Genomic DNA, 15581 nt, shown 5'->3' with positions numbered 1-15581 from the left:
CTTAGTTGTCCTCAGTAGTAAACTTCACTATGAGGCATTTCTGAGGATTTATGACAGCTGAGTCTATTCCCCTCGTTTCAAAGCCTGTTTCAAATCTTGCAATTCCCTCCTCACAGCACTACGTTGCCACTCCCAAGCCCCATACAGCCTCCGCAGAGCCTGCTTTTGGAGTGACCACCACTCATGATGTTGTCACCAGACAAAGCCCCTGACAATCCTCAATTGCAAAACTCAGTATTCCCAATGAGACATAAGAAATGAAACAAAATCAAATGGACAAGAACTCACTCCTTTGCTGTTCAAAGCACGCAGAACTACAACCAGTCTTTCCGAAAGCCTGGCTGAAAATTTTCACAATTATGATCTGACCAAGACAAAATTTCTGAAAATCTCAAATGTTAGGAGAAGCTTGTAGAAACGAGAAAAAACACATATCAGCTAATTACACAGTACTTTCTGCTAGCTATCCATAGGTGATGGATAATAGAGGCTGGTATTCTAGCAATTGCTTCCTTCTTTTTGCTCCAGTGCCTTGTCTTTGCTCCTGGGATTAAAACACGTATGTATTTCTCTAGAATCTCGGGTACAAGATCACTGGCAACAATTCAGATTAAATGCTTCTCATGCTAATTATTTTGCACACCCAGTCTTTCTCTTCTTATGAGTCTGGGGCTTTCTTGGGCCGATGGTCTCTGAGTTTGTGGCCACAGCTGTGATTCCCTGATGGAATTACCTTTTACCCGGTTGCAGCTGATTTCAGGACAATTGCTAAACTGGCTTCTTCCTTACTTCCTTTGGGAGTTCCACCAGGTATATTTTTGGCCCATAAATTCTTTATCTACTATCGGTGCGTATCCTTTTTCGAAACTTTGTTAACTTTTCCCTAGGTTTGAGATCACTGAAGCGCCTCAAGACCTGACTTTGAATGAGGCAATTAATTTGTTTTCCTAACACATGGAAAATCGCCTCTCTTACTGACTAAGCTTAAAAGCATACAAAGATCAAACATCCAAGAACTTGCTCGCTTAAGAGACAACTTACATATTCCACCCTTTACAACACCCACACAAAGCCAGGGAAGCTCTGTAACTTCCGGGCCTTGCCCGTGTGGTACCTCTTTAGGCAAAAGTTAAACGAGGACCTACTTTCCAATGTGGTATCATAACCCTTCCGTGCCATCAAACAGCCTTGTCCCTGTTCCCGCTGCGGATTCTATCAGCGGTGACTCTCGTCGCATTCCCGAACCAGTATATCCGTGTCCGAGCGCGTGCTGCCGCTCGACCCCGGTCTCACAGCCCTTCCAGATCCCTGCGGATCAGACGCCGGGCTTTTTCACGGGCACACACACACAGCTGCGGCCCTCAGCAGCGCCGCCCCCTCCGCGCACCGAGCGGATCCGGTGCGGCTGGGCCCCGCCCCGGCCCACAGCGAAATGGCGGCCGGGCTCTTGCCCTCAGTAAAGATGGCGCCGCGGCCGCTCCGAGGAGCCGGCGGGCGGGAGGGCGTCGGAGGCGGGGATTGGTGGGGGCGGTGGAGGGGCGGGGCGAGGGGCGCGGCCGGAGGCGGGGATTGGCGGGCCGGCCGGCGGGGCGCGGTCGGGTAGTGCCGGGCCGGGCGCGCGGCGAGTGAGCGCGGCCCCGCTCCGCCGCCGCCGCCGTCTCCGCAGCCACTGCTGCCGCCCCCGCCCCGGCATGAGGAAACGCAACGAGTCGGTCACGGTGGAGCATGAGCGCGCCGCCGCCGCCGCCGTGCCCGGGCCCCTCGATAAGGGCTGCAGCTTGAGGCGAAGCCTGCGCCTGCCTGCCTCCGCCGCTGCCGAGGGCATGAAGCGACCGCTGGGCAGGTGAGCGCCGCCGGGCTTCGTTATCCCTGTGTCGCCGTCCGCCCGCTGCCGGCGGGGGCACCGGGAGCCCGCCGGGGAGCGGGGCTGGGTTTTGCGAGCAGAAGGGAAGGGCCGCTACCGGCGCCCCCCGGCCGAGGAACCCGCTGGACGGACAGGTCCGCGGGCCCGGGATGTTCCCCGCCTCAGCCCTGCCTTTCCCTGGCTTTCCCTATGTGCCAGGAGAGCAGGTGCCGGCCCCGCGGTGCCTTCAGCTCTCGGTGCGAGGAGCTGGTTAAGAGAGCGGGACGGTAGCGGGACCGACGGAGCCAGCCCCGGCCAGCCGAGGGTGGGAAGGGCTCGGTGTTCTTACCCGGGCGCTGCTGCGTCCAGCCGCCTTTGGGAACAGGCAGGCGTTCTCCCGAAAAAAGATGGCTAGCACGGAATCCTCCCGTCAGAGAGCGTACGTGGAGCAGCAGGGCCCCGCAGGTAGGATGTCGGCGTTTTTTGGAAGAAGCTGGCGGCTGCCGAAGTGATCTCTTCCTCATAAATGAGTCAGATTTAGGGGTCAGTAGGAGAAGCTGACACGCTCGACTCTGTTGGAAGGAGTTTAGCCGTGGCTTTTTGCCGGCTATGTTAACGTTTTAAACGTTTTGTGCTTATTTATAGCGGGGAAATTTTTGTGTACCTTTCTAAAAACACCGTGACAATAGAAGGTGCTTATCATCTGGACCCTTCATCGTGAAAGATTTTGGGGAGATCCGGTACACCATGAAGACTTGCCTCCCTGGCCCTCTGCAGCGGCGAGCCCATCATCCTTTTAGTTTCACCTGAACCAGCATGGTGGTGTTCTTTGTGTTTTGAAAGTGTGAAGAATGTGTAACGATTAAAATAGCTGTGTAGTTTGGGTAGCTGAAACCGAATCACTATGCTTCAGCAATACGGCAGCCAAATTTAAATAAAGAAAAATAAAAAAGGTGCTTATTTATCAGTGCATTTCCAGTAAATGGGCTAATGTGTCTGTTTCTCTGCTATATTTTCTGCGATTTTTTCTTTTTTTCTGTTCTCATAGACAAGATTAACATTTGAAAAGGGCTGTGGGTACTTGTCACTTTCAAAGACAGAGGCTTTAAAATGTGATTTCTTTTATTGGGTAATAGCCATTTAATTCTGTGCCCTGGGGGTAAACCTTTGGGATGCTGTCACTGCTCTATACACGTTATGACAAGCTTTTGGTAATTGTTTATGGGTGCTGGGATGATCTCTCCGTTTCCATGACTGTGCAGTGGATCAAACCTGCGACAGTGCTCTGCTTTTATAACGCTTTAAAATTTGGTGTATCTATTCTCCTTGTACAAGTGGATGTCTGCTAGACCAGTGGCACTCAAATGATGGCTTGCTGACTTCTTCAGCATTATGAATGGCACTCAAGTACCTTTTACTCAAATGGAAATGGAAATTCTCTGTCAGTGGTAAGCACTGAGCAAGCCCTAAGAGCGCTGAGTGCAGGCTGTTGGCTTGGTCTGGCAGGCACCTGCTTTGTGGATCCCAGACACAGCACAGCTGTATTGGGAGGACCAAGCTAAAAATAGGGAAAGCACGTCCTGTCTGCAAAAAAAAAAAAAAAAAAGTATTGCATTTATTTCTCCATTTGCACATTTGAAAATGGTGAGCAGTCAAGCTTTCCTTGTTTCTCTTCATATTCAGCTTTTGGAGCCTGTTTCAGAAATTCCTGAAGTCCTACATGGATTCTGGCCCCTCCCTCCCTCCCTTTCTGTACCCCCCGCCTCCCTCTGTCCTTAATGGGTCAGATACTATATTCCACACAGCAGTGCTTCTCAAACTTGTGACATTTTAGGAAAATCTTGTTTGAAGCTGGCTTTTCCTTTTTCACATTTTAAAATATCTGTATTTCTGTGAATTTTTTTTTGCCCCCTTTCATGCTGTCCCGTCTGCCTTTCTTACTGACTTTCAGTGGACCTTCTCTGACTTCCTCACCTTGTGAGCCTTCAGACAGTGGTTTGCAGGCAAAGTGTCTCTCTCTGCCAATACCTTCCAGCAGTGTTTTTTACGGGTGAACAAACGCACTGCTGAACTGTGAATCTGAGCATGCAGGAAGGAGAGGTCCAGGCAGAAGAAGGTATGATGCTCAGAGATAAGGTTCTTGTCCAGAACAAATCACCCCAAGTCGAGTCAGGTAGCCTTGTAGCTCCATATCCCACCTTTGGTGGACAGTAGGGAGTATTTAAAGAAGAACATGAGGGTATGTATGCAGTGACCTCCCTTGGGTGATTACCCTGTGGTCACTTCTGTGGCCAACAAGTTGCTGTTAGACCATCTAGCTCCTCGTATTTTAATATGCAAGGTCATGCTGTTATTGCAGCACTCTTTATACCACTGGAAATAAAAGTCGTGTTTGATTGTTGTTTTCAATGGGTTGCATCAGTTTTAGTCCCCAGCTTGCTGAAGCCGTAAGGTGAAAATTCAGCTGCAAGGTTTCTGGGATGGCGGAGGCGGCATAATATCTGATACTGGAGATTTGTACCACAGCAGACTATTCTCAGCTTGCTTCTTGTGGAAATAGTTAAAACCAACACTTGAATGCTATGTGGAAGGGGAAGTTGGGCTGTCTGCATTTCATGCTGCTGTTCTTCAGCCTCTGCAGACATGCAGAAGCAGCACATATGCTTGGCTTCATCGTGTGGATTTCCATCTCTTATTTGTAAATGATACAAGCCACTAGCTGGGAAGGCAAACCAATCCCCAGCAGCGTGGGGCAGCTACACGTAGTTCTGCAAGCCAAGGGCTGATCCTGTGGCATATTCCATGGATCAGGAGCACGGGCTGGGGGGGCTGCAGAGGCAGCTGTGTCTGTGACTGCAGCAGTGACCAGCAGGCTGTGGAGCAGCAGCACAACTGCTGTGTGCCCTTTTCCTGCTCACATCCAGCTCTTCAGCAAAGGCTAAACAGCACCGTAGGTGGTGTTTATGGAATACAGTATGGAATACTACTGGCAGCAGTTTGTTCTTGCAGCAGTATTTCTGAATTTTGCCAGCACTGCGTTTGACCCTCAGTTTTTGTTCAGTCATACCATCACAATGTGGTCATTCATCCAGGAGCTGAAACTCATTCTAAAGAGGTGGCTGTGCGTTTTGACTGGCAACTACTCTGTTACAGAAAGTGTGTGCTTTTGCTTCAAAGTGTAATGGAGATTGGTGTCTGATATATAAGATTTATGTGGCTTGGGCTAGCGCATAGTGCAGTCGGTGTGGCTTTTCTTAAATGGTTTACAACTAGAAATAAACAAATACAGGTATTTCCATTTTCTTCCATAGATAGCTGTAAAATCTAATATGATGGTCACCTAAGCACTTTACAAGTTGCTCCTTTAGAAGTGTGTGAATGATATTTTTTAAAGGAGCTGTTTTGTCTGAAATCGTTAAATGCAATAATGCAGTAAATAAAGAAGTAATAAGCAGTGCTTGCTTTTCCTGCTATGTGTGTTTGTGTGAATGGCCATTCCTCTGATATTTCTGTTGTGAGGCGTTTTCCAGGTGACAGTGTTGGAAGTGCTAGATGGATATTACCCACTGTGTTTAGGGTACTTGCTGTGACTCCTTTTTGTGGTTGGTGGCTGCATTGTTCTCAGGAAATGTTTGAGCAGCCATAGATCTGGAAAACCTTTATGTGGGAGTACAGAGAATAGAGAAAATCAAATGAGCTTGATACTGGCATTAGATACCAGAGCAAATTCTCCTATCTCATTTCTGCTGAACCCTGATCCTGGTGCTAAAAGGTCACATGCGTGTTACCCTTCACTTCTGTGACCTCATGGTTATCTGATCCTCTTTTAATCCCAATCAATAGTCAGACTATAGATATGAAGTATGAATTTTGCCATTCTCCGATTCTCCTGCAACCAGTTATTTGCTACAAATAAAACTTGTTCACGTCTCTCTCCGTGCTGTGGAGCAGTGAAGCACATCAAATTCCGGGTGTGTGAGCTGTGTTCCTTGATATTTCAGTGCTCTGCCTTGCTGGAGAAGCTGCTGTCCCTGGTACCTTTGCTCCTGGAGACCCCTGGCTGCTGGCACAAGTCCCTGCAAAGGGTGTTTTGGGGACCCTCCCGCTGGCTGTCCAGTCTCTGCTTCCCACATGCTGGATATTTTTGGACTGACACTACAATTCAGTGTCGTTTCAGTTCGACTCTAGTCAGCCTTGTTCTTGTTTGTTACGGTGCAGCTTTCTCAGTGCTTTCCCGTGGGAGGCAGGAGGTGGCTTTTACAGCATTTCCCGGGTATTTTATGAAAATGCAGGGAGATGCTGAAGGGAAGAGGCTGCATCAGCCTGCTCGAGTCTTCCCCTCTGATGCAGTCGAATTTTCCTGGGACAGTGAGTGTGCTCAGGCACGTCAAGTGTGATGTGTGGTGACCCTTGGTGCCATCCTGCCCCCAGCACCTGAAGTGCTTTACGCCTTCCCGTGTCTCTTTGGATTTCATCAGCAGTATCTTCCCCCCGACAGAAAATTTGGCCGTATCCATTATCTGCCACTATGTCCTCTCAGTGCCCCATCCTTATAGCTCTAGACCCAGCCCCCTTTGTCCTGATCTTGCTTTTTTGGAAGCATTTGCAGAGTCTTTTGTGATTATTCCAGTCTGTTCCATTGTAGCAGAGATGACAAATACTTGAATTGTTCTCCTGCAAGTTTTCATCAATATATTTAAGGTTGTTTTGTTTCCCCCCCCCCCCCCCCCCCTCAAGTGAGTTTTATGCCATTGTCTCTCTTAGTTGCTGTCTTCAGGTTAAACCCATAACTTGTCAGGGCTTTCAAAAGAGGAAAGAGGCTGCCTGCCTAGAGATACTTCATCAATCATGCAGCTTTTTCACCAGTTCCACCTTCCTACTGGGTAAATGCCTCTATTTCAGTTGTTCTTGAGCAGAGTTCACAAAGGAGCTGTGAAATGGTTTCCAGTTGCTTGCCTGTTCTTTCTTTCACAGGTTGAATCATAGTCCTTCCTATGGGTAAAATGTGAAAAAGCAGTTTCTTTTGTGTGAGTACTATTTTTAGTGTGTGGGGCTCTTTGTTGTTGTTGTTGTTGTTATTGGTTGTGTTGGGGTTTTTTGTCGCAGTTCTCTTGAAGAGCATGCACAGTAATATTTTGCTGAGATATGTCAAAAATGGGGTTGTGTAACTTTTTCCACATGCATGTCTCTGCCTTTTATTTTTTTAATTATTTATTTCAGTGCTGTCACAGGAGCTCTACCTCCTGTTTTGTCCTGTGTGTTGTCAGCCATTTTGGAAGCTTATGGCTGGGGAATGCCTCTAAATTGTTCCCAGGTTACCAGTTTGGGGAATTAGGTATTCATTCTCTGCAGCATCTTCCCAGTTTGTTCATCTTTTCCAGCCATTATAGTTCTCTTTCGTTGTGCTTGTCTTCTCCCCACTCTTTCTCAAAGGCACATACGTCATTTGGCAAAAATAGCAATGTTCCCTTCAATGTGGGGAATTGCTAGTTTTATTATTGTGGGTTGTTTTAATTTCAGAGTTTTGATTTTTCTTTTTATTTATTTAGGATTTAAAGATTTGTGAAGCCATCGTGTTGACATATCAGTTCTGTGCTTCAGTGTGTTACTGTTAAAGCCTGTCTTTTTTTCAGTGTTTTCATCACTGACTTTGGGGAGATTTTTGGTGTTAAATAGGTGTGGTTTACCCTCTTAAGCATCCCTTGAGATTCATAGCATCCTCCTGCAGGTCTGTCTGTATGATCTAAAATTTCTTTCCTTGGATCCAGTGAGCCTCTCTGGATTTTCTGTAATACAGCACAGCATTTCTTATCTGCTGCATCTGCTGTGTTATGTCTTTTAGCCTCAGAGCAGTTTCCTCAGGTCCTCATATTTGTCTTGGAGACCTCTGCTGAAGCAGGTGTGTTCAGGCTGAAGAGAGTTTGTCCTCTGGTTTTGTGTTGGTCTCCTTGAACTCCTGATTTCCTTGCAGTTCCATATTGCTGACATCACATTTGCCCCTGGGTTCAGTTGCTCTGCTTTGATGGCTTATGTCTGAATTAATAATTACTATTATTATTAATTATTATAATTAATAGTAATTATTACTACTATACATTAATAATGGTATTACTAATTGCTGCTACTTTACAATACTTTCTACTTGGGAGCTGTATGAATTGCCTCTGCTTGTTTGAGTGTACCTACACTTCCCTTGGGTCTGGTAACTCCTGATACCAACAGGACTTCCTAGTGATCTGTGGAGACAAGGGTCTTCTCAGCATTGTCACATTCTTTCCTGTCCTTTCTGGCATGTGGCTGCTGAGCCAGAAATCAAGTTATCTGCAGATGCAGTCGCAGTCACTGCAGTGAATCTGTAGGTTTCCTCCGGGATGCAATGTAGAGGCGATTCTTTTTGGTGAAACAACATTTTGGTGTTTTTGTTGGTGATGGTGATATAATTTCCTCTCCAGAATCCCCTTTCTTCTGCTGTATGTTCAAGAGGTCTGGTGTACCCCAGCAGGACTTCTGGTGTATTTGAAGAGCACTGCCTGCCGAGTCTGGGCTCCTTTGAAAGGAGCAGTGGTGCCGGCTTAGGAGGCTGCAGCCAAGTTACTTCATCCTCCTAGGCCTGAAGGGCAGGTCAGATTATTTTGGTAATCGTGTCAGGATGTGAAATTAGTGAATAGGCTTCTCCAGCAATTCCCTTATAAGATCTGGGCTTTTGTAAGCTGGGTGGGTAGCTGTACTGTGTCCTGCTGTTGGTGTTACAGCAGTGGCTGGATTCTGACATGGACAGTGAGTGACTGCAAGCAAGGGAGGTTTACTAAGGGTGTAATGTGAGAGCACTATGTTAATGTAGCCGTGACTGAATCAGTACCACAAGAAGATTAAAAAGAAAGTGCTTCAGCTGTATTAAAAGGGTAACAGGAGACCTAGGAGACTTTAAAGCCATTAGCCTGAGGTGGAGTCTGTGCAATTTAAATTGCAAGAGTTAATTTGAAATTTGGTGGAAGAAGGTTTAACAGCTAAATATATATACTAATGAAAGTAGATCTGTCCTGTAGAAGGACTGTGTAAAATGTGTCAGGTTTGTCAAGATTGCAGCCTGGCTGATCAAAGTATCAGCTGTAAAATTGTTTCTCCAAGGCGCTTGACTTTGTACTGTAGTTTATTTTATTGACATTGCTTGCACTGCTAATGGAGAGCATATTATCTCTATTGAAAATTGACTCAATGGAGAGAGAAACAGCTTGGGAATTATAGTGAGATGATTCTTGGGTTCAAGGGTGTGTAATTTTGTGTGTCAACCATGCCAAGGATGAGTTGGTTATCAGTTACCATTGATAAAAGTGGGAGGAGGAGAGGGTTGATCAGGATTGATGGGTAGGGAAGTCAGCAGTTCGGAGCAGATGGTCAAATAGAAAAAAGGTCACCAGGACACAAGTGTAGCTGGCAGGGTGGTGGGGGAAAGAGGTTAGGGGTTGTAACTGTGGGATAAGAATGGTGACAGAGTATGAAGCTGTTGTAGGTAAGTCACCTCTGTAAGCTGTCATGTGTCCATGAATATCCCTTATCCAGACAGGGAGGCTGCCATCAGGCTGTGGACTTTTGCCTTGCTGGCATGCATCTCTTTCCTTCTCTCTCTGAGCTGTTGGTGAAACTGGTGCAACACTTGGCTTCCGAAGTTGTCCTCTTTCTTACTGAAGGCAATTCAAACTTTCAAGCATAACTTCCTAATTTTAGACTCTGTCAAGTGCCTTGATCATTCACTGAGCTAACATAAACCAAGACTATTTACTTTCCAAATCAAAGTGTTTATTTAACCCAGATTTATTTCAAGATTGTAACTCTTGATGAGAAATAGTGGAATAGAAAAGGTTGTTAGACGAGAAGATTAACTTTTAAAACACAAACACTTGAACACATTCCAAATAAGTCCCACAGCTGCCCTTGTGCGAAACTATCTGTCCAATTTGTACCCACTTAAAATGGTTGTTAATTCCTCTTGCAGAAGAGATTAGTGTTGAGTAATAAGGGCCATAAGGTCATATGAAGCATCATCTCCCCTTTAACTAAAGGTGTGCAGAATAAAGGATTTCAGGTGGCATAACTGAAGAAATGCCCTTTTGGAAAGGCACTCTTGGCATTGTGCAAGCTCAGAGCAGAGAAGAGAAAATGCATTTACCCTATCCAGAGCCTAGTTTCCCTTCCCCTGGCAGTAAAGCTTCCCCTGGGGTGACTATTCTGAGACAGAGGAGCCTACACAAATGAGGATGATGTAAACTGGAAACTTGGAGTCAGGGCTTCCAGGTTGCTTGTGGAGCAAAGTGTGTTCAAGGTATTTAAGAACTGAATAGATTTTAAGACTTCTTGGCATCCTCAGGAAGGGAAGCCTGGCACTCTTTTCTCCCTTAAAGAAGTCCTATCTCACTTTTTGTAAAGATTTTATTAGTTTCAGAGCAGCCTTAGGAAGCAGGGATAAAGCTGACAATACTGGTTTTGTACTGCTGAATGTGAAAACTGTGGATTGCACACAACAGTCATTGGAAATAGCCCATTCTCGTTCTTGCAAATCCAGCAGAAATGTGGTGTCTGACCTTTGCTTTCAGTTTCTGATAGCCTTGTGCTGTCTCTTGCAAAGCATTATTTTCCCCTTTTGACTGCCAGAGTAAGGACCATGTTTCATTTTATACTTTGGCAGGCTGATGTTAGTGCTGTTGGTCAGAGCATGGTGCTGGTGACACCAGGGTTGTGGCCCGTCCCTGTGTGGGCCATTTGCTCAAGAGTTGGACTCCATGATTCTTGTGGGTCCCTTTCAACTCAGAATATTCTGTGGATCTGTTTAGTTTTCCTGCAGTTAAGTAAAAACTCCAACAACTGCTTCTCACCTTGGAGTTTGTGTTTTCTGGGTTGGCTCTTGAAGGTTTTGTAGTGTTAACAGTGGCTTTGTTTTTAATGGTCCTTAATTTTTTAAGCCTTTGTCATTTTGGAGTTCTTTCGTCCACAAGACGATAGCTAGATCTGGAATCCCCAAATAAAGCACAGATGAACACAGAAACAGATTAATCTGCCTGGCTATATGCAAAATGACCCCATGTTAAAACTATGTCAGGGCCAGCAGCAGTTCTGTATCTGCTCATACATCTGTTCTTTAACTATGGCTCTTGTTGTATGGCCATGCACTGTTTGTTAAGCCTCCCTTTTTAAACGGGTCACAATTTCAGAGGACACAGGGGCTGCCAGCTGAATGTAACTGTGCTGGGCTGACAGTCAGCATATGTAATGTTTTGGCATTGTTTAATGTTCTTGTTTGCTTGTATGCTTCCAACGGGGAACAGTTGGACTATTGTAATCAAAATGTATTGCTAACGATGTGTTCTGAATCTAAAAGGTGGCAGTATCACTGCTAACACAAAAACATTCTTTTTCTTCAGGCTTCTGAGAAGGAATGGCTTCTGATCCCTGCCAGCAAAAGTAGAGCTTTTTCAGCTGGAAAGTGTAGGATGACTATTTTCATGTATTTGAAAGGAAAAATGTCTACAATGCACAAATGAATCTTTTGCTCAGGTGATTTAGATGAAAGCCAGAGCCACAGAGCCTGCTACTAGTGGTAATTCTCAGGCTGCGTGGCTGCCTCACAAGAACTGCTGTGTGAAAAGATGGTTTCATGTTTACAAAGCTGTGCTGCTTGGAAATACGGATCTGTTTCCCTCACATGTATCCACAAGAACAAAGAGTGAATCTGGATTTTTGTTCTCGCTGCATGGTTAACGCACACGTACGAGTCTGTTTGGTTTACAGCATGGTAACAAGTGCTAATTGGTGATGGGGGAATTGGCTTGGCTGTACTGTGTGCTGCCTCAATTATGGTATGCATTCAGCAGGCAAGTGGCTTTAAATGCAGGTTAGGAGCTGTGGTGGAGCATTTTGTGTCTGAACTAGCCCTGCTCTTGAGCCTTTGCTTGTGCACCTTAATACTCCTGCCTGTGAAGGTGAGTGTGGTTGGGAGAAATGAGCTTTCCTGCTCCAATAAAAAACCTGACTCAGCTGGTCACAAGCTTCTGTTTTGCACTTCCAGTGCTGTTTCAGTCTTTTGGTGTTTATGCTCTGTTTTTTCCTGTTTCATTAGCAGGCAGCTAATGTGTTCCCCAGCTCATGGAGTAGTGAGAGGGCTGTGCCTTTAATATAAACCAGCTGTCAGCTGTGAAATGAGTAGAAAACTAAAGAATTCAGTAAACACTGTACTTGCCATTGCAGTTGTATCTCAATGCCAAGCTCGACTAAAATCTAATGTGGGTGACTTCAGATTTGATTAGTGTCAGCAGCATTGCTGGGGAGCTCTGGAGAAAGCATGTTCTTAGAATTTAAACAAGGCTCCTACCGGGAAGGTTTTGGCACAAACTAAGTGGGTGTTGCAGAAGATATATTCAGGAAAAGTCAACAACCTTAAAACCATAATCCCCAAGCCTGCTCTTCTTTCCCAAAAGTCAATTGTTCATTTGCTGAGGGTTTAAGTATCTGTTGTTTGCTACATACTTAAAATGACAGTAGCATCTGCCCCTTCCTTTTTAAAATGCAGCTTTCAGGTTAATCTTGTCACACACAGTTCACACTAATGCTAATACCACTGTACCCAAGCATTGAGAAGGAACGTAGTTGCTGCTTAGGCCATGCTGTCAGCACATATATTTTAAATAAATTGGTGCTGCATTTCCAGATGTTCAGCCCATTCTTGTCTCCTGGTCTGTGAAATGTGTAGATTTCATGCAATTGGAATGTTAAGTTATCAAGACTGATGTTCCAAGCTGCTGTTCTTCAAAGGATGAATAGTAATTTAATCAGACAGGCCGTCTTATTACTGCATTTAGGGTAGTAAGCTTACACAGTGGTTGTGGAGAGCCCAAGCCATGGCATTGGGAAGGGATGGAGTGCTGATGGGAGGAAAAGTTGGATGTTCCGTGTCCCTGTCCTGTTAAATGCCTGTGAGAGCCTTTCCTTCCCTTGCTTCATTTGTTCTGCTTTTTGCAAGTGTGTTCTATGGACAAAGACCCATACATTACCTGCAAGCTGCTCTGTTATTTCTGCTCATTAATGCTGTACACTGACTTGCCTTTCCCTCTCTTCATGGGCTTGTTTTTGTTTTTTCCTGCAGCGCTCTGAGTCCTGGTGTAACCTTTTCTGGCATTTCAGTGCTATCGACTGACTGACCAGCAGAGCTTTCCTCTTACCCTGAGTGCTGATGCCACGTTTCCCCCACTTGATGCATCAGGATCTTGATTCTTTCAGGTCCTACCCATGATCTTTCCTTCTTCTCCAAGCTGAGATGTGGTTATGAGGGTCTCAGTAGCTGGAGCTTGATGGCCCCACCTGAAAAACTCAATTAATTGAGATGCTCTCCTTTACTTTGCAGTTATATCTCTTGGAGGGAGAGAGCTTAATTCTTGACTGGCTAGATGGCTTCCTGCTTACTGTTTTAAGTTAATTCTTAATCATTTGATATTAATCAGAAGGAGCCACAGAAGCAGTCTGTGAGTCTGGGCTGTAAGAGGGAAATGAGGAAGTGAAGTGAAGGACTGTGGTGGAATTTGGGAGCTTAAAGTTTCAAACCTCACCTGCATTCAGGCAACTGGAACAACACTGAAGCTCTAGCCCCAGCCAAAAGGGGATGCTTTGCAGGCTTTGTGGGAATAGATAGTTTGCAATAAAGGGAGGGAAAGGAATGTATCTAGGGCAGTGGTTGTACAAGCTCTGTAAGCTGATGCCACGGCCAAAAGAAGAGGTCCTGGAAGCTCCTTCTTTGGAACCTTCCTACCACAGCTACTAAACCATGTCCACAAACTTACCTATTTGAAAAGCTGATTTTGTGTGCATTTGCATATATCTGTTAAAATGCAGATTGGGTCTTTCCTATCATGAACTTCTTTTTGTGGCCCCACTAACCAGTGCCTATGCTTCAGGCTGCATAGGTGTGGAAGTGAGTGGAAGGCAAGATCAACTCCATGGTGTACTCTTGGAGAGCTTGTCAAATGAACTGAGGTAACTTCTGACTGCAAGTGATGTGGGGGGATTTTTAAAGATGGTAGAAGTCCAGAGGGCCTAACTGAAAGCAGCATCAGTAGTAATTTGATTGATGTTAGACGGGGTATTTTTAATGGAAAATAAGGGGTCAGGTTCTAAAAGTGCTGGTTAGCATACAGACAAAGTGTTGTGGTTGTGTTTGCTGACATGCAATACTTCTCTGGAACATGACTATAAACACAGAAATAAGTTAGTGCTTTTGGTAGCTTTCTGCTGTGCTTTAGACGTATAACATCCTAATCTGCAAAAAAAAAATAAAATTCTATGATAGTAGCAAAGAAGAATAAATTTCAGTAGCGAGCGATTTTTTTTTTTTTAATTAGAACTGTTTGTTAGCATTTGGCAGGAAATTCAAAGTTTCATGGGTGTATTGACATCTTGTAATTTCTGGGTTTTGAGTTTTTTCCTCTGTTGGGTCACCTTCACTTTCCATCACAGACAGTGGTGTGTCTGTTTAAAAAATAAGCTGTCACAATATTCTGAGAAACCTGAAGGTAGAGCTTGAATGTTTGAAAATATTATCAAAAAGCTCAGCTTGTTTTTCTTGCACCTTTTTGGATTTTTTTAAATGAAAGCCCATAGGCTTTAAATTTGTTGCCTTTCCCCCGCCTTATTAAACCCATTATTGCTGTTAATTTGTCTTTTAATTTAAAGAAAGATAGCAGAACATCTCAAATCTTTGTTTCTGGGGTACACTCAGACTATGGAGTGCTGTAGCTTTCCCTGGGCTGTGTCTCTGCTGATGGAGGCTTGACTACCTTGCTTCATCCTAGTTTTTAAGGCCAACATTTAAGAAAGTTTGCTTAGTGTTTTATTCACCTCTCTCCCCCACTTTTCCATTGATTCAAATAGGAACAGTAAGTAGCTTTAGCCAGATTTTGAGGTTTGGGTATCTTTTCTGTCTCTGCCTAGTGGGCAAATTATTCAGCTTTCTATGTATTTCTAGTAGCCTTTTATTTATTTTTTTTTTCCCTGTGACAAATCACTGTTCAGTGAGAATGCAGCCAGCCTGATTTTTTTTTTTTCCACCCCCCCCCCCCCCCCCCCCCATGAACCTGGCAAACTTTATCCCATTCAGCTCAGCTCTGGGTCACCAGAGGGAGTTTGTGAAGTGTGGGCTGTCACAGTTTGCCAAGTGTTTGTGGGAGGAATTAAGCAGACAGCTGTGTAAGGAAGTATGTCTTTTCTAGAATGAGGAGAAGGGGCTGGGTGGTTTCTTGGGAACTTCTGTATCCTCTTTGCTGTTCACGTGTCTGTGACATGACTAAAACAGTCCCTGATTTCAAATGCTTGTATTAAGTCAAGTGATGAACATTTTGGATGCTCCAGTGATGAGAGTGGTAGGATCAAGTATAAATTTTGCCTGTTGCATCTTCTGTACCTTTGATGGCATAGAACAGTAGTGTACCTTGTACTAATTGACTGATACTCCCAGACACCAGATCCAACAACTCTTAGTGTTAATGCTTGGGCTTACATGCAGATGGATTTGTAGTTGAATTGTAGAAGCTGTCAAAGAACAAATAAGGTACCCAGAGTTTCCTACCTCATCCCAATAGCTGAGAGATCAGATTGTCTTTTGAAACATCAAAAAGCTAATCGTGCCTTTCACAGACATGGCATGTGTCAGTAACAATTTAATCCACTGCTGGATGCCTGAAAAATTGCTGAGTCCTTT

The 15581-nt window shown here is 44.9% G+C and overlaps 1 protein-coding gene across 1 annotated transcript in view; it reads left to right on the top strand.

Annotated features, from left to right (window-relative positions):
• The first annotated feature begins 1691 nt into the window (after window positions 1–1691).
• ABHD12 (abhydrolase domain containing 12, lysophospholipase) overlaps window positions 1692–15581 on the top strand; it is a 34499-nt gene continuing 20609 nt past the window's right edge. The window contains exon 1 of the mRNA XM_062489512.1: window positions 1692–1843. Within this exon, the coding sequence (XP_062345496.1) occupies window positions 1692–1843 (152 nt within the window). The remainder of the gene's footprint in view (window positions 1844–15581) is intronic.

This window comes from Cinclus cinclus, chromosome 3 (genome assembly GCF_963662255.1).
Source record: "Cinclus cinclus chromosome 3, bCinCin1.1, whole genome shotgun sequence".
NCBI lineage: Eukaryota > Metazoa > Chordata > Aves > Passeriformes > Cinclidae > Cinclus > Cinclus cinclus.
The sequence above is the reverse complement of the archived record's forward strand: the minus strand, read 5'-3'. Positions and strand labels throughout refer to the sequence as shown.